At 42.8% G+C, this 24,028-nt stretch overlaps 1 protein-coding gene across 1 annotated transcript in view; it reads left to right on the top strand.

Moving 5' to 3' along the window:
* Positions 1 to 18,596, top strand: part of LOC137259882 (uncharacterized) — a 34,947-nt gene extending 16,351 nt beyond the window's left edge. The window contains exons 5-18 of the mRNA XM_067797519.1: positions 162 to 517; positions 1,598 to 1,970; positions 2,683 to 2,923; positions 5,866 to 6,118; positions 7,039 to 7,179; positions 9,123 to 9,169; positions 9,528 to 10,026; positions 10,633 to 10,823; positions 11,051 to 11,511; positions 13,292 to 14,008; positions 14,602 to 14,842; positions 16,021 to 16,273; positions 16,986 to 17,126; positions 17,758 to 18,596. Coding sequence (XP_067653620.1) covers positions 162 to 517; positions 1,598 to 1,970; positions 2,683 to 2,923; positions 5,866 to 6,118; positions 7,039 to 7,179; positions 9,123 to 9,169; positions 9,528 to 10,026; positions 10,633 to 10,823; positions 11,051 to 11,511; positions 13,292 to 14,008; positions 14,602 to 14,842; positions 16,021 to 16,273; positions 16,986 to 17,126; positions 17,758 to 17,908 — 4,065 coding nt within the window. The 3' untranslated portion in view covers positions 17,909 to 18,596. The remainder of the gene's footprint in view (positions 1 to 161; positions 518 to 1,597; positions 1,971 to 2,682; positions 2,924 to 5,865; positions 6,119 to 7,038; positions 7,180 to 9,122; positions 9,170 to 9,527; positions 10,027 to 10,632; positions 10,824 to 11,050; positions 11,512 to 13,291; positions 14,009 to 14,601; positions 14,843 to 16,020; positions 16,274 to 16,985; positions 17,127 to 17,757) is intronic.
* Positions 18,597 to 24,028: the final 5,432 nt, after the last annotated feature.

Genomic DNA, 24,028 nt, shown 5'->3' with positions numbered 1-24,028 from the left:
TTGAGTTCACAATCTGACCCCTGAAGATCCGGGTTAGCAACCAATGATTATCGTAATGCAGCTTTACCGCAAACATAGAGATTAAACGCTACAACGTTTATGTTAAAAATTGATGTAAACTGATCATAAATAGATACGAAACATACAGATTGTATTTTCAGATAGGCTCGAAGAGATGCTTCGATCTCACGGAAATGACGTGCCTATATCCACAACTTGGTTCCGGTCCGACAGATTCCACTTCCGGTTCCGGGTTTTACACAACAGACGACTACAGGGAAATTCTACGGGAGGCAAACAGACTGCACATTCAGGTTATCCCGGAGTTTGACATGCCGGGACATTCCCGCGCTGCTGTGAAATCAATGGAAGCGAGGTTTAAGGTCCTCCAAGGTCAAGGCCGTGAGGAGGAAGGCCGGAAGTATCTCTTGGCTGAAGAGGGCGACAACTCAAGTTACATCACTGCACAGATGTTTACAGACAATTCAATAAATCCCTGTTTGGAATCTACCTACACGTAAGTGTGACACGATAATACTTGTGTTATCAATACCGAGGAAAACCGTAATTTCTGTCACATCTTTGAAAAGTTTAATACCTAGTCTCTGAAATGAACATATTCTACTGAAAAAGGTTCATAGTTGAAAAAGTAATGTAATGAAATGGAGCCCTGAAACTTTCTTCTAAAGAAATCTACACTTGCCACATTTTCTAAGCTTGGGCTTTCTTGGATATATTTGCTTCTGAGTCAGTATGACATACTAGTAATTGCTGGTTACCTGTACCTATATTCTGATTTTTGTGTCTGCCCCAAAATTGCATTTACAGGAATCAGTAAACATAGTTATGTGTAACAGACTGGTCTTTTTGATGTCATTCAAATTAGTCGCGACATCGATGAATTTTATTGCCAATGGTAATCCAGTGTGCTGTTGGTACACGTTCAGCAAATCAACAGGAGAGCCAAGATATCAGATACCGGTTACGAGAGTATTAATAACAGTACAAGCAGGTCAGTTGGGCTGTCTTTGTTGTGCCGAAATACGGAATAGACCGACGCCGGATTAGAGGACGCGTAAATGATCATAAATTAACCAGCTTCTGCCGGGACCGAATTTTAGTGCCGATATAGAGAGCATGCCAAATTGGATGGCTGCCGGTTTTTAGAGGTTCCATTGCTTCATGATGAAAACTAACAGATGTCCATAAATACAAACAATGAAAATAAGGTTGAAGGGGTTTTGAGTCACGTTCAAGATTTTGTCAAGTATAGAGCGATGCGCATTCCCGTGTGCTTTGCACCAGCATTGTTCATTGGTTTCAGTGCGTCACCCTGTTGAGCTGCTGTATCCTACCCACACCCATATTATTGACTTTACTGAGTCATTGTGAAGAGCACCTTTCATGTTTGTGGCATGTATTTCGCGACTCATTCATGTAATTTCCACAGTTAGATTTTCCTTTCCACCAGACGGAATGTGTCTCTATGGATAGGTAAGACTGGGCACTTTTTTTTTGCTCTGGCGTCCTTTGACTAACTTCGGTAATCCATGCTCCAACTTATACTAAAGCATATTATTTAAACTGTTTGTCACAGATTCATCGACCATGTGATGCAGGAAGTAATCAAGTTACATCAAGACATTCAACCGCTGACTGTCTATCATTATGGAGGTGACGAGGTTGGTAGAGGGGCTTGGGTCAACTCCACAGCCTGCAAGACCCTGCTTGGCTCTGACACCGTGTCCACTGGGCAGGTCAAGGAATACTTTTTCAAACGTTTGGCCAATCTGACGGTTGCGAGAAACCTAAATTTGGCAGCTTGGGAGGACGGTCTCATTCGGCAGGGAAATGAGGTCTTTGACAGAAATCTTGCTGAGAACGAAGACCTGTACAGCTACGCCTGGGACAACATCTGGGAGTGGGGAACTGGAGGAAGAGCGTACGACATGGCCAACAAGGGATATAAGGTACATGATCCGAAGATTCGTTTAATGCTGGATCAGAGCGGATGCCAACTCGGCCGCGGCTGTAGGTTGTAGTGTGTGGCTTGCTGATTCTTTGAGAGGCATTATAGTAGTTGGAATCATGAGGGCTGACCTGTGGATTGTCAGCTTCTGTATTGGAATGGGCGCGACGTTTCGGTGTAGGTACTAACACCGTTATCTACCAAGTGGTACAATATAAGTTACTGCTGTTCACTGTTCACGAGGGGTCCATGGGGTTCATATACCCTCGAGGTTTGTTTATGTTCCTCTCTCCCTGGTCGAGGGTACATGAGCCCATGGACCCCGAGGGACCAGTGAATAACGTATTTATCTTACCGAACACCTGAATGTTAATTTTGAACTGTTTTAAGCACTGGTACAGCCTCGTAGTATGGCGAATCATTTCGTCGCCATTGCGAAGACGACACAAGGAAAACAAATTTAGAGTTATCTCCCTTCCATTCAGTTTCATTTGCAAAACATCGGTAATTCCCGTGCACCATGCCTGATTCAATGTTACATGAAGAACCAAATTAGTTCGGCATTCCTAGCGGTGTACATTGAAACAAATACATCGCCTGTAAGCTGGGTACATTGAAAAACAATAGAAAGGCGCTTAGCCAATGAGAAAGCGACATTCATGTGTGATATGTAATAAAGAGGATTACTGATTGTTTTTATCTGTTATCTACAGGTCGTAATGGCTCATGCCTCCCACCTTTTCCTGGACCACCCCGACGAGCCCGACCCAGAAGAAAGAGGCTATTACTGGGCAACAAGGTACACTGATGCTAAGAAAACGTTCAGCTTTACTCCCGAAAACCTCTACTCCTTGATTGAAGTGAGGCGATCTGGAGCTACGCTCCCGAGAGAGGATGCATGTGGAAAAAATGACGAGAGTTGTCCCCCCTTACAGAGACCAGAAAATATTGCAGGTAAGCAATCACTACTGATAATGGTTATAACAAATTTGGAGATTTATGATGAATCTGTGGTATCAGTGTTATTTTGCAGGCGCGCTTTGACTACCAGACGCAGGAGAGACGCCGTAAAAGAACTTCTACAATTGATGAAAAATAACGAAAAATACCTAGCTAATTTGGATAAAATCTGTAGCTGATGACTACAGTGCACCAAACCACAAACACAGGTCAGTGATGAACACATTTTTCACGTCACAGAACATGCCTTCGGATGTCGTCACAAACAATCTGGAGGCCGATGACGTGACAACAGCGACTTGTGTCGCCCCCGGTCGTGTTCTAGCCTCTGTTTCTAATAACATATCGATCTTCGCAACTTGGATACTGTGACATATAGCAGCCAAGTCAGCGAGTCTGACCACCCGATCCCTTCGTTGCCTGATACGTTGGTCTGGTTGGAATTATAGTTTATGAGTGCACGGCTATCTGTCATTTCTCCTAGTCGCCTGATACGATAAGCGTTGGTCTGGTGGGAATTATGGTTTATGAGTGCACGGCTATCTGTCATTTCTCCTAGTCGCCTGATACGATAAGCGTTGGTCTGGTGGGAATTATGGTTTATGAGTGCACGGCTATCTGTCATTTCTCCTAGTCGCCTGATACGATAAGCGTTGGTCTGGTGGGAATTATAGTTTATGAGTGCACGGTTATCTGTCATTTCTCCTAGTCGCCTGATACGATAAGCGTTGGTCTGGTGGGAATTATAGTTTATGAGTGCACGGCTATCTGTCATTTCTCCTAGTCGCCTGATACGATAAGCGTTGGTCTGGTTGGAATTATAGTTTATGAGTGCACGGCTATCTGTCATTTCTCCTAGTCGCCTGATACGATAAGCGTTGGTCTGGTGGGAATTATGGTTTATGAGTGCACGGCTATCTGTCATTTCTCCTAGTCGCCTGATACGATAAGCGTTGGTCTGGTTGGAATTATAGTTTATGAGTGCACGGTTATCTGTCATTTCTCCTAGTCGCCTGATACGATAAGCGTTGGTCTGGTGGGAATTATGGTTTATGAGTGCACGGCTATCTGTCATTTCTCCTAGTCGCCTGATACGATAAGCGTTGGTCTGGTTGGAATTATAGTTTATGAGTGCACGGCTATCTGTCATTTCTCCTAGTCGCCTGATACGATAAGCGTTGGTCTGGTGGGAATTATGGTTTATGAGTGCACGGCTATCTGTCATTTCTCCTAGTCGCCTGATACGATAAGCGTTGGTCTGGTGGGAATTATAGTTTATGAGTGCACGGCTATCTGTCATTTCTCCTATTCGCCTGATACGATAAGCATTGGTCTGGTGGGAATTATAGTTTATGAGTGCACGGCTATCTGTCATTTCCCCTAGTCGCCTGATACGATAAGCATTGGTCTGGTGGGAATTATAGTTTATGAGTGCACGGCTATCTGTCATTTCTCCTAGTCGCCTGATACGATAAGCGTTGGTCTGGTGGGAATTATAGTTTATGAGTGCACGGCTATCTGTCATTTCTCCTATTCGCCTGATACGATAAGCGTTGGTCTGGTGGGAATTATGGTTTATGAGTGCACGGCTATCTGTCATTTCTCCTAGTCGCCTGATACGATAAGCGTTGGTCTGGTGGGAATTATAGTTTATGAGTGCACGGCTATCTGTCATTTCTCCTAGTCGCCTGATACGATAAGCGTTGGTCTGGTGGGAATTATAGTTTATGAGTGCACGGCTATCTGTCATTTCTCCTAGTCGCCTGATACGATAAGCGTTGGTCTGGTGGGAATTATGGTTTATGAGTGCACGGCTATCTGTCATTTCTCCTAGTCGCCTGATACGATAAGCGTTGGTCTGGTGGGAATTATAGTTTATGAGTGCACGGCTATCTGTCATTTCTCCTATTCGCCTGATTCGATAAGCATTGGTCTGGTGGGAATTATAGTTTATGAGTGCACGGCTATCTGTCATTTCCCCTAGTCGCCTGATACGATAAGCATTGGTCTGGTGGGAATTATAGTTTATGAGTGCACGGCTATCTGTCATTTCTCCTAGTCGCCTGATACGATAAGCATTGGTCTGGTGGGAATTATAGTTTATGAGTGCACGGTTATCTGCCATTTCTCCTAGTCGCCTGATACGATAAGCATTGGTCTGGTGGGAATTATAGTTTATGAGTGCACGGTTATCTGCCATTTCTCCTAGTCGCCTGATACGATAAGCATTGGTCTGGTTGGAATTATGGTTTATGAGTGCACGGTTATCTGCCATTTCGTTATCCAGGGTCCTTAACGTTGGTCTTTAAATGGTTAATTGTGTCTCTTCCATATCAGCCCTTTTCGCGACATAGGGTGTGATGTTTGAGAAATATTGCCGTCAGCACTGTAAAATCGTAACGATATATTTAGCATCTGGTTTTACGTCAATAAAACCAAAATAACTCTTGGACATGACAGAAGTCCAGGAGGATATTGTGGTCGAAACCTCAATATGACCTTTTTTTCAGAGACAAAACATGTATGTTTTGAAGGAGTGACCAAAACGAAATGAGACAAATCCTTAGCTAAAGCTGAAAACATGGTAAGGTGGTCTAACTGACCGGATGTGTCTTCAATTAATGAATGCGTGAGAGAGTATGGGTTTACATAGCTATTACCACTATACCAGGAACATCACGAAATAGATATAGGAATATCACCAGAAATAAGTTTCACAAATTTCGCCCATGTGGGGAATCAAACCAGGACCTTGACGTCGCGAGCGAACGCTTCAACCATTATGCTACATAAACAACAACCAGTTCTCTGTTAAGTTGAAAATCAAATTTAGATTGCAGGTCAGCCATTATTTTATACTTTCTGTTTTCATGTATTTCTGACTATCATTATATTTTTTATCGTTATCCTGAGAGCTAAACTCCATTTGATTCCAGGAATCCAAGCTTGTTCATGGACAGAAACTTCTAGAACACAAGACCAGGTGGACTTACGACTTTTCCCTCGACTGCTCTCATTGGCTGAGCGAGCGTGGCACAAAGCACCATGGGAAGACGAGAGCGGGACCGAGGCTGGCAAGGATGCCATGAAAGAAGACTGGGAGTCTTTCGCTAAACAGATTGGTCGTTATGAACTTCGGCGTCTAGAAACTAAGGGAATTAAATACCGACTTCCACCACCAGGAGCTGTGTGAGTATTTCGCTGTGGATATTTTCCCCAATGGAATCACACGGGGAATATTGAAAATGCGGAGCCAACCATTCTTTCACAGATGGAAATTGTAATTACCGTCCGTTTTATTCCATATGAGACCGATGAATTGATCTCTGACACAAAATCTAAGGGCGGTGGGGTAACCTAGCTGTTCGCTCGTCACGCCGAAGTCCCAGGTTCGATTCCCCACATGGGTACAGAGTGTGAAACCCACTTTCTGGTGTTCCCCGCCGTGATATTGCTGGAATATTGCTAAAAGCGGCGTAAAAACTAAACTCACTCACAAAATCTAATAATTGAAACAAAATGTTTCCGTGCCCAACCCCACCCCGCGTATAAAGGTGACACGAACTAACAACTTTTCCTTCGTGTGTCCAAAATTATGAGACAAATCATCAGATTTGGTCTGTCGATTTCGCGTGGCTTTGTTGCAATTATTAGTTTTGTGTTTGTGAGCCATTCATTGATGTAAAATGAAATCAAATGGACTGTTCATTCGTTGATATATGCTTGGTTCAGTTATTTTGCATTATATGAGGTGATCGAAATAGTGTCCGAAATTAATATTAGTATAATGGATCCCGATCCCCGCAATCGGGGAATGTTTTAAAAGCAATGTCACCGAGCTTTATCATTAGTTGCCTTTGCAACAAACAATTATTCGATTGTATGTTAATCGGACATCTTCAGCGAATGTATTGCAGTGTCTCCTCTGTGACGGTTTTTCGATTTCTCTGGAGTCTGCAATCAGCGTTAGTAATTGTTCGTTATGACAAAATTAGCAAATTCGTTTTGGTTTTAAAGTTTGAGACATGTGTTTTATACAGTGCAACAAATCACAATCTCAGAATGACTCCATGAGCGAAATGTATACACACTTCTCACTGTACTTACAGGGAAGAGAAGGGATTCCTCAAACTGACCACCACGTACCCAGGGCTGACTGTCCAGTACAGCAAAGACGGCGGAAACACCTGGTTTATTGCCAACGGCAACGTCCTAGTCAAACCATCAGACACTCTTCAGCTCAGGACAAGGTGATCAGGGCTGGTCCATGGAATGTCTGGAGTTGAGTGGGTCATCACATAAGTGTACATTAAGATTTGGTTGTTATGTTTGGTGTTTAACGCCACAGTATGCAATATTCCAGCTATATGGCGGCGCTCTATATATGCTCATGTCTGAACCAGACAATCCAGTGATCGGCGTCATGAGCATCGTTCTACGGCAGTGAGACACGTTGAGTAGGAGAGTTTTATGCCGCAGTCCACAATATCCCAGCTCTAAGGCGGTGGTCTGCATATAATCAAGTGTGAATAAGACAATCCAGTGATCAACAGCATAAGTATCGATCCACGATATCTGATGCGATGACATGTGTCAACCAAGTCAGCTTGTCTGACCACCCGATCCCGTTAGTCGCCTCTTACGACAAGCACGGGTTACTGAAGATCAATCATAACCCGGCTCTACATAGGGGCGTGCACTGAGAACCTTAATAGCCCGACGTCAAATTCGTTTTGCTTTGGCAGTTCTGTTGCTACGTGGTAACGGGCTGGAATGAATGAATGAATGAATGAATGAATGAATGAATGAATGAACACAAAGGCAAATGCAAACATTGTATTTAGCAACTGTCCATAACATGTTTCTTTAGATTCCATACCAAGTGTCAAACTGACAGTGTTATGTATTCCAACAAATATCATAGTCCGTTTGTTTATTTAAGTCATGTATATCGGCGCAGATAAACAATGACGGCATTTCATCGCTGTGCAGCACATCTATTTCCACATATATATATCATCATCATATTTATCAATCAGCCAGGGAAAAGATATATTTGTAGCAAACAAAAGATTCACAATTCAAGATAATATGGCAATCCGAGAGTTGCAGGGGTTGTCTTAAATGTAGATAGAGATCTATATTAGGTTAAATAAAACGGTGAAATGTTTCACGGGCATCAGTGCGTCACTTCTGTTTGTGCGCGTAACTGTGTTTTAGTGCCATTTAAAAAAGTAAAAATAATTTTGAATTGACCGCCTCCCGATCATCCATTTGTCCACTTCATGACTGAGTGCCTATAAGAACGAGTGTGACTGAGTCTACAACACATTAACACGTGCTAAACTTCCCAAGCGGCATTTATGAGAGAAAAAAAGAAAAACGTATTCCTCCCTCGTCACTATTATTTCTATGAAATTTTGGAAATAAAGTCCTACCGCCCTCGTCACTTTTGAAGCAAAAAATGTGCCCGAGAAATGCAGCCTTATAAAATTCAAACAATAAGGAACGCTTGATCAGCCTGACCTGATCAACTAAATTCTCATGCATTCCGTGACCGTGTCACAACTGGTTGGGTCTATTATTGTGAAGGGGGTGCACCTTTGTCAGTTGATTATCAACCCGAACAGTAAAGCTTTAAGGCTGCCGTTTGGTATCTCATTGTCTTCAGAAAAGAAGCTACAGGTATGTTTATTATTTCCAATGTATGAATGCTTCGCGCGAACGCAACATGAATAACATTGTGTCTGTACCCCTAATGAATGAAGTTAACTCGACCTGCCGTTTGCGCTTTTTGACCTCCCGGAAAATGCATACGTGGAGTAGCTCTGAACAAGCTGGTCAAACACTAAATATGTGTGAATTTGACAGTATCGACAGTGTACCATACGGTATGATCAAACAGTCAGTGCCAGACATTCAAGAAATATCGATTAGTTCTGGATTCAATACTCTTGGGTGGGATGTTGTTTTGATTTCTTTTGAAGGAAATTGTGTTGTTCACAATAATTTGATCCCAGTTTTTTCCCACAAAGACATACTCTGGAGGTCTTGGAGAAAGTGACGGATTTAATATTCTTTGGGTCATCAGTGTACGAACCGTACAGATGAGCAGTGAACGAAATTACATTAAATATCAGCTCATATAAAAAAGCGGAAGTCTGTCGATGACGTTTGCAACTCTATGTTTCAGATCCCTCAACCAACAGAGATTCAGCCGAGTTGTAACACTGCATGGAAGTGAGTGTCTTGCTTTTGCTATCATGCTAGCATTTTGCATAGCGTCGATGTCCAGTTCAACTGCTCGAAGCCGCATTGATTTTCGCTGGATCAATGGATGTCCAACATATCGGCACATCGTTTTTTAATCTGAACCCCCTGGGGATTATATTAGCTCTTGCAGTTTACTAGGCGGACCGAGTTAATGTGGTGTCCCCATCCTTAGGAGGCACCCATTTTTTTTTTCTCTCTCTCTCTCTCTCTCTCTCTCTCTCTCTCTCAGTATGGACATGAACAAAAATGACTTTGTGTCGTGTCTAGTGTGACAACTGTGAAAGACCATTTCAAGTATGACATGCTATTCTTCTTCACCTTCCAGTCGAACCGTTGCCATTGGTAGACCAGTCCGTCATAGACTACATGGCAGAGCAGGTCACCCTCAGTTACTCAGTCTTGGACAACTTCCAGGATGGCACCAGCACGTTTCTTGCAGAAGTCACTCTGAAGAACACAGGTTCAGAAGACGTTGTCAAGGGCAACTGGGGCATCTATTACTGCAGCATTTACATGGTGCCTGATGACCAACCGGAATTGATGCTCGAGCAGATGACGATCAAACATGTTAAGGGATGCCTGTTTAAGATGGAGCCAACTATTGAGTTTAAGCCACTGAAGTCGAACGAGGTTCGGAAACTTAAGTTCCGGGTTCAGAACTGGTCAGTGTCCAAGACGGACATGATGCCCAACTGGTACATATGGGCTGAGGGACTCAAGGCTCGGACCATCGCCAGTACACAGGGACCTGGGTTAGAGTTTGTGGGGGACTTTACTACAGTCAACCAATGGAAGCGGTATGACACTCCTGGTCTGAAAGACAGGTACGGGGATTCCAGTATTTCCCTCTGATTTGGTTTATATCATTTTATTGGTTGATACAAGTCATCATAGCCCCAGATCGATGTGCATGTTGTTGATCACTGGATTGTTTGATCCAGACTCGATTATTTGAAGACCGCCGCCTTATAGCTGGAGTGCGACGTAAAACTAGACTCGATCAATCATATGATGATGATACTAAACTCACTCATTATACCACGCTATCCGTACTGCATAGATGATGATGACGATGATGATGATGACGATGACGACGATGATGATAATGTTGGTGATGATGATGATGATGATGTTGGTGATGATGTTGGTGATGATGATGATGATGATGATGATGATTCCTGAGTTGGCAATTCTAGATTCGAATATGTGCAGACCGCCGTCATATACACTGAATATTACTGAGCGAGGTGTTAAAAAAATCAAGAAAAACAAAATTAACAGAAACCGAAGAGTGTATTTCATCATTAAAAAGCAAAAATTAGAACATTTCCGTACTAAGGAAATTAAGTAAAATATCATAGTAGTTGTTAGATAGTTACCATATGTGTGGTGTTTGTAATATTATTCATTGATCCTGTCTATTGACTCAGGTACGACCCGTACACCCCTGATGTAAGATATGGAATGATCCAGGACGTGACTAACATGGAATCATCTCAGCATCCAGTTATTCCAACCCCTGTTACTATGGTGATTGATGACAGCCTTGAGATGATGTTAACAGCGATTAATATTATTACAACTGACCCCCTGTTTCAATCTGACGCCGACTACCTTAAAGGTCAGTTGTGGTCAAGGTATAAGAGAGGCAGATCGATCCTTATGCTGTTGATCACTGGGTGGTCTGGCGCAGACTCGAATATTTAGTTATAACAGGAATACTTCTGAGTGCGACGTAAAAATAAACTCACTCGTCTGTAAAATGGGAAACGTAGATATTTGAAAAATGTTATGGCATCCATGTAGCAATTGTCATGTGATCAATGCAGTGATACAGTTTTAATTCAGACGAACTCTCCAAGGGAGGCTACTCCAACATCACTGTCAGCACATCAGCGCCACCACAACGTGGATGCATCCAGCTACTTCAAAGAGACCCACAAGTCATCATGAATGGAAAAATCACCTCATCTCAAGAAGCATACTCTCTGACTGTCGATCCGGTCAATGAAGTCATCCAAATTTGGTCCAACTCGTCCGACGGTATCTTCTATGGAATACAGAGCCTGCTCAGCCTTGCTCTCAAGTACAGCTCTGATGGGAAGTTGTACAAGAGTACCACTGAGGACGCTCCTCGGTTCGCATACAGGGGGATGCATTTAGACGTGGGCAGAAACTTCCACGGGAAGGAGTCGGTGATGAAACTGCTGGACGCCATGGCTAGGTACAAACTGAACACGTTCCATTTTCACCTGACAGAGGACGAGGGCTGGAGGGTGGAGATTCCAGGTCTGGACGAGCTCACCCAGGTGAGTCAATGTTGGAATGATCCATGGAGATTCTCAGGTGAGTGAGTGTCAACTGGAGGGTGGAGATTGCAGGTCTGGAGGAGCTCACTCAGGTGAGTTATTGATGGAATGATCCATGGAGATTCTCAGGTGAGTGAGTGTCAGCTGATGGGTGGAAATATCAGGTCTGGAGGAGCTCACTCAGGTGAGTTATTGATGGAATGATCCATGGAGATTCTCAGGTGAGTGAGTGTCAGCTGAAGGGTGGAAATATCAGGTCTGGAGGAGCTCACTCAGGTGAGTTATTGATGGAATGATCCATGGAGATTCTCAGGTGAGTGAGTGTCAGCTGATGGGTGGAAATATCAGGTCTGGAGGAGCTCACTCAGGTGAGTTATTGATGGAATGATCCATGGAGATTCTCAGGTGAGTGAGTGTCAGCTGAAGGGTGGAAATATCAGGTCTGGAGGAGCTCACTCAGGTGAGTTATTGATGGAATGATCCATGGAGATTCTCAGGTGAGTGAGTGTCAGCTGATGGGTGGAAATATCAGGTCTGGAGGAGCTCACTCAGGTGAGTTATTGATGGAATGATCCATGGAGATTCTCAGGTGAGTGAGTGTCAGCTGAAGGGTGGAAATATCAGGTCTGGAGGAGCTCACGCAAGTGAGTTTGTGATGGAATGATCCATGGAGATTCTCAGGTGAGTGAGTGTCAGCTGAAGGGTGGAAATATCAGGTCTGGAGGAGCTCACGCAAGTGAGTTTGTGATGGAATGATCCATGGAGATTCTCAGGTGAGTGAGTGTCAGCTGAAGGGTGGAAATATCAGGTCTGGAGGAGCTCACGCAAGTGAGTTTGTGATGGAATGATCCATGGAGATTCTCAGGTGAGTGAGTGTCAGCTGAAGGGTGGAAATATCAGGTCTGGAGGAGCTCACGCAAGTGAGTTATTGATGGAATGATCCATGTAGATTCTCAGGTGAGTGAGTGTCAGCTGAAGGGTGGAAATATCAGGTCTGGAGGAGCTCACGCAAGTGAGTTATTGATGGAATGATCCATGTAGATTCTCATGTGAGTGAGTGTAAATTGAGGATTGGAGAATCCAGGTCTGGAGGAGTCATCCCGGGTTAGTGAGTGTTGGAGTAATTGAAGGATGGCTTGGGTGTGGAGATTATATATCTGTATGAACTAGTAGCCAGGTGAGTCACATCAAAGAGTCATATATATCTGGGGACTGAATGTTCTGTGCTTGGACGACCCCACTCAGATCTGTGAGGGATGAAGTCATCAAGGAAGAGATGAAGAGGAAGGGCGCAAAATGCTATGTCGGTAAGAGCCAGACCATCGAGGTCAGTATATCAAACGACTCAAACAACTATGTAAGTCGGCTGGAGTGCCAGCTTGCAATTAGCTTAATAATAATATCAAATCATTCAACCAGCCAGTGAATCCTTCAGCGTTTATGGATTAAGACAGTGAGTCAAAACGAGTACATGGGTATGACACTGTTTAGCTGTTGTCGAAGCTGCATTTCATAACCAAATACAATATCTAATTACTAGTTTAAGTACTTCCAATGATAATGTCACGTATTTTCGTGACTAATACAAGTTTTACATTCATAATACATTAACTTAGATAAATTACACCCTGTCATTAAGGAGCAGAAAAATAGCTAAAATATCACTGATGTTGATGTAAAACAAACATGTAAATACAAAACCTTTAGAATATACAATATACACAAAGGCTGTAGATCACTAACACTGACCATGTCACGTATTTCTTTAACTTGTTCTCAGGTTGGAGGTAAAAGATGTCATGACATTGATGAAGAGAAATGCGTCATCAGCCAACTCGGGTCAGGCCCAGATGACACAACATCCGGGTCAGGATTCTACACAGTGGAGGACTACAAAGACATTTTGCGATACGCTAAGGCTCGCCATATTGAAGTAATACCGGAAGTAGACTCACCCGGACATGCGCATGCGGCTATATTGGCCATGCAAGCTAGACGACAGCGTCGCCTTGATATCGGTGACCTTGACAACGCCGATACGTACAGCCTGGTGGACGTTGACGACCCGTCGGATTATCTGTCCATTCAAATGTTCAAGGACAATGCCATCAACCCGTGCATTGATTCAACTTACATTTTTATTAAATACATAGTTGATATGTTTGTTGACTTTCACAAAGACATCAGTCCATTGAAGACCTTCCATTTTGGAGGTGATGAAGTGGCTAGAGGCGCGTGGATGGAATCACCAGCTTGTCAGGCGCTGTTGAGTGCTAACGTCAGTCTGAAGGAACACTTCACAAGGAAGGTCGCCAATATCACCAGTCTCCACAACTTGAATCTCGGAGGATGGGAGGATGGTCTGATGGAGTCCGTGTTCGAACCCTTCAAAAGGGAACTCCTGGCTAATGAGGACGTCCTGGCGTACGCATGGGACAACGTGTGGGAGTGGGGTGTATCTACCCGAGCATACAGACTGGCCAACGCTGGATATAAGGTTAGTGTCACCGTCACAGTGTCAAAATATTACTCAATGTAGGCCACGGACAGACAGTAATACTTGCCTTATTCCGAAATGTCCTCCAGACTGAAGTCTTGGAGGCCGTAGGGACAACAAAGATGAATTTCTTTAGAACATTGCATAAAACAAGAAAGACGTGGCATATTTTCTGTTTGTATATGTGACGATCCGGGTTACACTTAACCTTTTAAAATGCGTGTTGTTACGAGGCGACAGACGAAATTGGGTTGTCAAACTCGCTGAAATGGTTCACACACGTCATCGTATCCCATATGCACAGATCGATGCTCATTTTGTTGATCACTGGATTGTCTGTACTACCAGAGGGGCGGAGGGGTAGCTTAGTGGTTAAAGCGTTCGCTGGTCACGCCGAAGACCCGGGTTCGATTCCCCACATGGATACAATATGTGAAGTCCATTTTCTGGTGTCCCCCGCCGTGATATTGCTGGAATATTGCTAAAAGCGGCGTAAAACTAAACTCACTCACTCACTGTACTGCTAGACATATACCGTATAACTAGAATATCCGAGAGAAGCGTTTAACAACAAACATTCCTTGTGTTAACAGGTGGTTCTAGCGCATGCAACACACCTCTACTTTGACCACCCGTATGAACCGGATCCAGAAGAGAGAGGGTACTACTGGGCCACCCGTTTCACCGACACCTATAAGACTTTCGGTTACATGCCTGACACTGTGTACGAAAACGTTGACGTCCGGCGCAGCGGCGACCCCATGACGAAAGAGGAACTGTGCGGCGAGGACGGTAGCCAGTGTATACCTCTGACAAAACCGGAAAACGTTGTTGGTGAGTAAATTAAATCCGCTGGATGAGATAGAACCTACGTCCTTACTTCCACTTCATCGACAAGTGTTTGATGTTTCACTGCTTTTAAGTCCGCACAAAAAGAAACAGAAGCCATGTTGAAGTTCAGCATTACTGTCAGTGGAGTAAAATAGGTCCTTTGACTCACGTTTCTCTCTCCTTGGTGGGTGAGTGAGTGAGTTTAGTTTCACGTCAAACTCAGCTATGATCCTGTGTCCTCTCTTCGCCTACGTTACACCGGCACCTGAAGTTTGACTCGGACCGTGTCAGAATGTCAAAATGAAGGAGACAATGTTCAAATCATTGTGCAAATATTTATCATTTTGTTTTTTTTTCTTGGTTATGTTCCATTGTGTAAATAAGAATAGAATGTACCAGTGCATATAAAGTCGGAAATCATACTTGTTATTGTTTTGAGATGTTCGTGAAGAAACTACGAGCAGATGTCATGCATTTGTTTTCCGATATGTCTGCGCATCCTGTAGTTCATCTGAAGGAATAAGATCTAACCATTAACTGTGTATAATACTCGAAACGTGTTTTGGCCCAAATTATGCAACCTCAAGAACCAGAGTTTATTTTACGCCGCGAAGGACACCAGAAACGGGCTTCACACATTGTACCCGTGTGGCGAGTTGAATCCGGGTTTTCGGCGTGACGAGCGAACGCTTTAACCACGAGACTACCATAACGACCTTCTCCGCTTGTGACCCGTGAAGGTCCCGGGGTGGAAAGGCCTTCAGCAACCCATGCTTGCCATAAAAGGTGACTATGCTTGTCGTAGGAGGCGACTAACAGGATTGGGTGGTCAGACTAGCTGACTTGGTTGACACATGTCATCGGTTCCCAGTTGCGCAGACCGATGCTCATGCTGTTGATCACTGGATTGTCAGGTCTAGACTCGATTATTTACAGACCGCCGCCATATAGCTGGAATATTGCTGAGTGCGGCGTAAAACTAAACTCACTCACTCGCTCACTCACTCACTCCTCCACTTATCAATGTCAGTTTCAAGAGTGACATTAATGCATGATTCACCCCTGTAAAAAGACCATTTTGTTTTAAGTTAATTTCACTTTTACATTAAGTTGAAGATTTACGGTTCCTACTTCTTTTTATTGTCTAGGTTCATGTACTTCTTAATTCTCTGATTTTTCAGGAATGCAAGGCCACTTATGGAGCGAGACAGTTCGAACACAGGGCAACCTGTTTTACATGATATTTCCCAGAATGCTTGCTCTGGCGGAAAGGGCGTGGCACAAGGCATCATGGGAAGATATAATGGAAGAGGAGACACGCAACAGTGAAAAACGAAAAGACTGGATATATTTTGCAAATTCATTGGGATACCAGGAGTTACCTGCCCTTGATAAACTGAACATCACATACCGGGTACCGCCCCCTGGCGCAAGGTTTGTATTATGAGGAAGTAATAGTATTTTCGTGTGAGTGCATATAGTTTTACGCCTCCTCTAACAACATTCAAGTCACTTCATGGCAGGGGACGCCAGAAATGAGCTCCACGCATTGTACCCATGCTTGGAATCTAACACGGGTTTTGGACGTGTCGAGCGTACGCTCCAGACACTTGGCTACCACATCTACCCTATCTTCGAGTGAGTCAGTCAAAATTAGATCAGCGTAAGACAAATATATTTTGTAGCAGTAAATATAGTTTAATAGATTTTAAAAGATGTTTAACTGTGAAAACAATTCACATTTGAAAACAGTAAAAAAATTACGTTTATGTTGATATTCATAAATATTTAGAGATGTTTTTTTTTTCAGAACATGTGCCTGTGGGGTATATCATACATTTGTTTTTTGTTTAAAAGACAAACAAACCACCATACACACACACACACACACACACACACACGCACACACACACACACGCACGCACGTTTAACGCCGCAAACAGCAATATTCCAGCTATATGGTGGCATCTGCAAATAATCAAGTTTAGACCAGACAAACCAGTGATCAACAGCATGAACATCGATACATATGTGAACGAAGTCAGAGATACCACCCGATCCTGATAGTCGCATGTTACGAAACACATGGGTTGCTGAAGATCAGTTCTAACCCGGATCTTCATGGGTCGAGTTTTTTTCATTTCAGAAATGATAATGTACGACTAAGTCTCAAGTCGCCTTTCCCTGGCCTCGTTTTGGAGACGAGCACCGATAGCGGAAACAGCTGGCAGACAGCTTCAGCGGAAATAACGGGCATGCCGGGAGAGACGGTCCTCGTAGCGCTCAAGTACGTATACCTGATCTGGCCAGATGTCCATAACATCCCCGAAATAATGCCATAAGGGACGAATTTTGTGAATATGGAGCGAATTAAAATGTAAGTCTTATCGGCAGCAGTGTGCAAAATAGTTTCCTGATGCCAGTCGTGTTAGCTCTGCCTGAAAGTAGCTTGCACGCAAACTAATTCAGCAGCCCGAGATTGGATACGGAGCTAAAGATTACAAAAAGGTGAAATGCCATCATATTATCAGGTCAAACTCTTGCACGACTTAATAGTCTATTAGAACTTGACACGTTGGAGAGAGTGATATATGTACAACATGAAATGACCCCATGGAAATTCACTAGCCAGTCGGGCCAGTGACTGTGAAGATTTACTGGCCCTAATGCAATTTTACTAGCCACGGGCTAACTGTCCAATGGCTATTTCGCACACTGAGTCAAAGCGGTCGTGTAATATACGATTAGTAAACGTAAACGTGAGGTAGATCCTATTTCAGGGTTATAAATTTGGGGGAGCAAGTTGGACGGTTACGTTTGGATTTAGAAAACGCTACTTCTGTTCACAATTTGTGAAAACATGCCAAGCTCTCCGGGTACCACAACTTAAGATGATGCATGCGCTCGCCTTCTTTCAGGTCGGCTGACGGGAAAAGACGTGGACGGCCTGTTACCGTCAGGGTACCCGGTAGTAATACGGTGACAGGTTCAGGAGCAGACAGCAGATTACAAACCACATCAATGTCATTACTCGTGTATATAGTTCACTTGTTTTACAGATGTATGTAGCTTTAGGTTACAAAATGATAATATTGGGTTGGGTGTCGAAAACACTGCACTCTCCAAATTATCGACAAACATAATCATATGCAAAAGTATATTTTTGTATTGAGTTAGATGGCATTGATATTTATGAAATCCAGCTCTCTTTTGAGTTTTCTAGTGAAAGTTTTGAATCACTAACTTTTTATTTGAAAATCAAAATAGTCTTTCTCACATGCATTGTCAAGGAAAATATCCTTTTTTCAGGTACTCGTACAACATATATTTTCAGTAATGATAGCAATTGGATTTTATTTGTACTACTAGTGAGTGAGTAAGTTTAGTTTTACGCTATATGCAGAGCACTATTCCAGCAGTCTGTAAATAATCGACTCTGGGCCAGACAGTCCAGTGATCAAGAGCGTGAGCATCAACCTGCGCAATTGGGAACCGATGATATGTAGCAACCACGTCAGCGAGCCTGACCACCCGATCCCGTTAGTCACCTCTTACGACAAGCCTAGTCGTCTTTTGTGGCAAGCATGGGTTGCTGAAGACCTATTCTATCCCCTTCCTTCAAATGCAGTTTGTACTATGTATCTAATGACATGACAATAAGGCAGAACCAAGTTTCCTTCTCATGCGCATATCCTGTACATAAGTTGGTATATTTTGGGTTTTTTTCCACGTTTGTAATAAATATTCAAAAGTGTAATTAGTCTAGTTATTTCTACACATTAAAGTCTGCGATTCAGTATGTTACGCTGTATATTCATATTTGCATAATATAATAGTTGGTTGGCCTGTTACTTAACGCCACACTCAGCAATATTCCGGCTGTATGACAACGTTGTGTAAATAAATCGAGTCTGGACCAGACAATCCAGTGAGTATCAAAGCAGTTGCGATAACATGTGTCAGAAAGCCTGACCAGCCGATCCTGTTAACTGCCTCTTAAAACAAGCATGGAATACTGAAGACCAATTCTAACCCGGGTCCTCTCGGCCAATGACACACCTTGAAAATGAAGCCCATTCGGGATAAACGGCATCAAACATACCCGGATCCTAGTTTAGTGAGTGACGATGACTTAAAATCAGATATGACGGAACAAAATTGAAAAGCAGCTTTACAACCAAACGTTTGATGCTGGAGAACTGCAAAGGAATACTAGAAGGAGCACTACGGTCTTCAGAAAAAAAAGAGCCGGGAGTTTTTTTCAGAATGCTCTGAAGTGAAAGGATGAAAAGCTGCGCATCTTAAAGTCTGCAGTCTCCAAGCTTACACTGACCTGATACAAAATCGAACAGCAGCTTTCGTACCAACGAAAGATGCAGGAGACCGGCGGAAGAAGAGGAGAATTATGTAAAAAGAGCAAAAAACCGTCTACATCAAACTGTCAAAGGCTTTGTCCGAAAGTTTGGATGCCCTGGAGCTGAAGGGCAGTTACCTCCGGAATCATTCCATACACCCACAATGGGATTGGTCTTCTTGCAGGTGTTCTATACATCTACAAGATAAGTGAACCAGTTAGAGAAGCCCTCACTTTTATCAACAATTCAAGAATGTTTGAGCCAAATACTCGAATTTTCAAGGAGAGCTATCACAGACGCTGTTTAAATTATGCCAGAATTATGCGTGGCATTAAATTGTCCCATTTGGTGCATGGATGTCTTTTCCTTGAAGACCGAAACTGAGATGAACTAATAAATGCGTTCTTTCAAAGCATTCCACTGATAGTCTCATGCGTACGTTATTGTAATAAGTGGTACCGCATATATTATGGGAAGGAGTGAGTGGGCGTCATTGATTTTGTACATCGTTTTGTGGAAGAACAGAGACTTGCTTTAGTTCATATGTGAGTGTGCGTGTTGACATTTAACGTTGTATCAGCATATGGCAATACCCAAGTGAAGAAGTGGAAAGGACATGAGAAGACATTTGTTACAATGTTCTTGGGTAACCATGAATTTTGACAAGATTGAAAGTGAAGGTTGCTTTTTTTATATGTATTTCAACACAAATTAGACCTTCACACCGAAATGAATTTTCGGAATCTTTTTGATAAATCAAGATAACGAGTGGGATAACGTTTCCTCAGGTTCTGTGATGTGGACATGGGAAGAGTCCAACATTAGATCGAGTGAAACACCATATCCAAGAAATTTGGACCAAGTAATATAGGTGAAAACAGGAGTACAATGGTTTCTCACTCTTTCCAGTCATGAAGGGTTTGATTACTTCTCAATGAAACCAATGAGTATGCACTACAATTTAGGACTGAGGACACATTGATAGTAGTAGATATATCCGAAATGAAGGCTTTCAATTCAGACCTGTTCGTCATGGGATTGAGTAACAAGCCAACTTATGTATCATGCCGGTCAAGCGAGTGAATGAGTGAGTTTAGTTTTACTCAGCAATATTCAAGCTATATGACAGCGGTCTGTATATAAACAAGTCTGGACCAGACAATCCAGTTATCAACGTGAGCATCGATGCGCAATTGAGAACCGAAAGTCAGCGAGCCTGTCCACCCGTTCCCTTTAGTTGCATCTTACGTCAAACATAGTCGCCTTTCATGGCAAACTGGTCATGCGGCCCATTGCTTGAATCTACAGGGTTCAGAGCGATCATGTCAAAGGAAAGAATTATTCAGAAACTTAATTTTGCCCCTATTTAAATGACAATTCCGAAGAATTCTTAAAGAGAGGGACCTGAGCCATGCAAATAATTCAAATTATGATCCCTAATGAAAGTTGCTTTTTTTTCCAGGAAGGCAGACGCACTTCGACCCAAGCAGGGAGATATCTGTGAAAAGGAGTATGATCCCTTCAGATGCATTATTTAAAACACAAAAACTATCTTTGTAGAGTAGTATCTTAGTAGATCACGGGGTCTGGCAGAGAGCAGGACTGGGTACATGTGGAACTGGCAAGGGTATGCAGAGAGACAGGAGGGAGGAAGACCATATGGTTTGTCGAAAGACGTCGTTAGTAATTCTGTCAGCCACTGTGGAGCAAGTGTTACCTGTGTCAGCTGGTTCTCTTCTTACTCAAGTGTGCATGTGTCACACTAAGGGGCTCCCAGCTAGATGTATTAGCGCTGATCCTAGTGTATTTAGTCACAAAAAAAGCTTGTGCATCACATAGACTAATAAACGAAGAGTTTGACCAGTATTTACGATGTCTCTTGGTGTTAAGGTTCTAACAGCAAAATGTAAGTCATCATCAAACAACTTCAGAAAGAGATAAGGAAACCAAAAGCGGTTCAGCTCTACAGTCAGCACATGGAAGACGTGGTCCAGGCAGACAAGCAGTATTGTACTACGAGGGTTGGCTGAAAAGATCTAAGCCTCACTGTGAACAAAAGTTACAAAGTCCACGTTTGTAATTTATTTTTCTACATAGTCCCCTTCCAAGTTCACACACTTTTGCCAGCGATGCTGCAAGGCCTGAATCCCGGTCAGGAAGAAATCTTCTTCAGCTACCCTAAAAAAATCAGTCACAGCGGAAATGACGTCATCATTACTTGGAAAATGGCGACCGGCGAGTTTCTTTTTCATTTTGGGGAACAGGTGGAAGTCAGAAGGAGCCAAATCAGGTGAATAAGGAGGATGGTCAATGAGTTCAAAGCCACAATCGCGGATTGTTGACATAGCCACCACCGATTTGTGAACAGGCGCATTGTCTTGGTGGAAGAGGACACCTTTAGCGATCATCCCTCGTCGTTGGGCTTTGATTGCTTCTCGCAACTGGTTCAGTAGATCAGCATAGTATCTGCCGTTGATAGTTTGACCTTTTTCAAGATAATCAATGAGCAGAATACCCCTGGAATCCAGCTGAAGGAACAGACTTGGCTTTCTTCGGAGCTGGTGAATCAGGATGCTTCCACTGTTTTGACTGTAGTTTTGTTTCTGGTTGAAAGTGATGTATCCAGGTCTCATCCATGGTTACTAATCGTGCCACAAAATCATCGGGATCTCCTTCAAAACGACGCAAATTGTCAAGGGACGTCTGGAACCTGACACGTTTCTGTTCTGCTGTCAAGAGCTTTGGCACCCATCTTGCAGAAACTTTAGTCATTCCTAATTCGTTGGTGATAATATGCTCAACCCTCTCATGAGAGATGCCCACTACACTAGCAATATGTCGAGTAGTCAATCGTCGATCATCCATCCACATATCAAGCACTCGCTTGATGTTTTCTGGAGAGGTTGCTGTTGAAGGCCTTCCTGAGCGTGGGTCATCAGAGTGGAGACCATGTCAGCATGTATCTGTGTTGGGGACATCCCTGTCTTTTGCAAGTACTTGATGACTGCCCTGTATTCAGTTTTGTCCATTTCTGATGATTTCAGAGGGTAGGTTTACCAAAAGAGCTGTAGTTGAGATAAAACTATTAGTACGTTTGTAGTTCTTGTGTCTATGGTTCACTAAATGATTGTCCTCATTGGTGGCAAACACCTGTCTCTACCTGATGGGAGAAAAACCACTCAGGCTGAGAACTTTTCAGCCAACCCTCGTACATGGTAATCCATATGTGGAAAATGTGTTTTGTGGCTGAAATTTCTCTCAGTAATGCTCTCATAATCTTGAAAGCTACAAGCACTGGTATATGAGAGGGTAAGCCCGTAAAGATGCAGATTTTTTCATTGCAGCAAGTTATCTGGGATATGAGAGACTCGGGAGAATCCGATCTGGACGCCATGCAGCCAGCCTGGAGCGTCCTCCCAGACTAATACCACATGTGTAGTAATGTTTACTGTTATACCTTTACGATTATTACCATTTCTCTTGTTTGTGATAACAAGTACTTCCAAAATAGTCCATGTAAATTTTAAATGTGAAAATGTTATGGTTATTTATTCTGTAGTTGTAATTTTATTTATTCATCTAAATGTGTATAGGATATATATTTATTTGGAAACGCACTAATTTATGAAGTTTGGTCATTCAAATCCTCCATTACAGGACACCAGTATCAAAGTTGTACTTGTCTCCCTATTTAACCCCACAGAAGGATGCTTGTTCTTTTTCATCCGTTATTTAAGCTGGGGAAATTGTAAAGATTCGATTCAAAACCTGCTAGTGTTACATGCAGGAATTTGGTAAGGAGGTGACCCGTTGTGTCCCGTGAAGCTCTTAAGTATCCCATGCTTGTCCTACGAGGCTTCTAATTAGTTCAAGTAACCAAGTGGTGATTTGGTTGCCACACGTCTTCGTTTCCTAGTTGCGTGGATTGATTCTCATGCCGTTGATAACTGGGTTGTCTGGTTCAGACTCGATAGCTGGAATATTGCTGGGCGTACCGCCATACAACACACAACCGAAACTTGGCCGTGTATGTAAAGGTAACAAAGTGGTCGTGATGAACAGGCGTATACGCTTTCGAAGCAACGAAAAATAGAGGTAGTCCACGAAATTTGATGACGGACATTCTCTCGAATAATCTTTACCCGATCCTCTTGCTGCGGTTCGGAGGATCTGATGTATTGTTTTCCTCGTGTTTTTCACACACTTTATCCGTACTCCAGCTGAGGCGAACAGCTGACTTTTTTGGCGTTTGAAGTTTGAAGAATTGAAAACAATTACATGTGAAATGCTTGACTTTCTTTACTCATGGTTTTTTCCAACAAAAGTGATAAATACTTCGGTTTCAAAATAATTAAGGATTTTTTTTATAATGCAAATTATCCTTTAATAATTGTTGAGAATTTTTTTAAGAAACATAATTATTAGATATGTTTTGAATAATATGTTTGTGGCTGTACCTTCAAAGGTGGTTCGTGTATCGTAAAATTATTGCCCCCAGAGGCGGTATGTAAGTCCCAAAAGTCTTAAGGAAAATATATATAAACGTAATATCTTTGTTTTCTTAGATCTCTGCTCATTTTTTCTACAGTCGCCAACGGCGAAAGTGGTGCAAATCCCTAATATGGTGGTCTGCCTTCAGTTGTCGGCGATCCATAGCCTGTTTGTAAATTATGTATTGTCCAACCAGTGCTACTATATTTAACTTTACGTGCTAATTTTATTCAAATTGTGGGTGGGCAGAAGAAAAAGGTAATAAAGTAATAAAAGTTTTAACTTAAGCGTCAGACATTTATGATCAGATGGCCAATGGCTATCAAATAGCCAACTCACATCC

The sequence above is a fragment of the Haliotis asinina genome, chromosome 13, assembly GCF_037392515.1.
Source record: "Haliotis asinina isolate JCU_RB_2024 chromosome 13, JCU_Hal_asi_v2, whole genome shotgun sequence".
Lineage (NCBI taxonomy): Eukaryota > Metazoa > Mollusca > Gastropoda > Lepetellida > Haliotidae > Haliotis > Haliotis asinina.
Note: the sequence above shows the minus strand (reverse complement) of the source record. Positions and strands in the feature narration are given on the sequence as shown.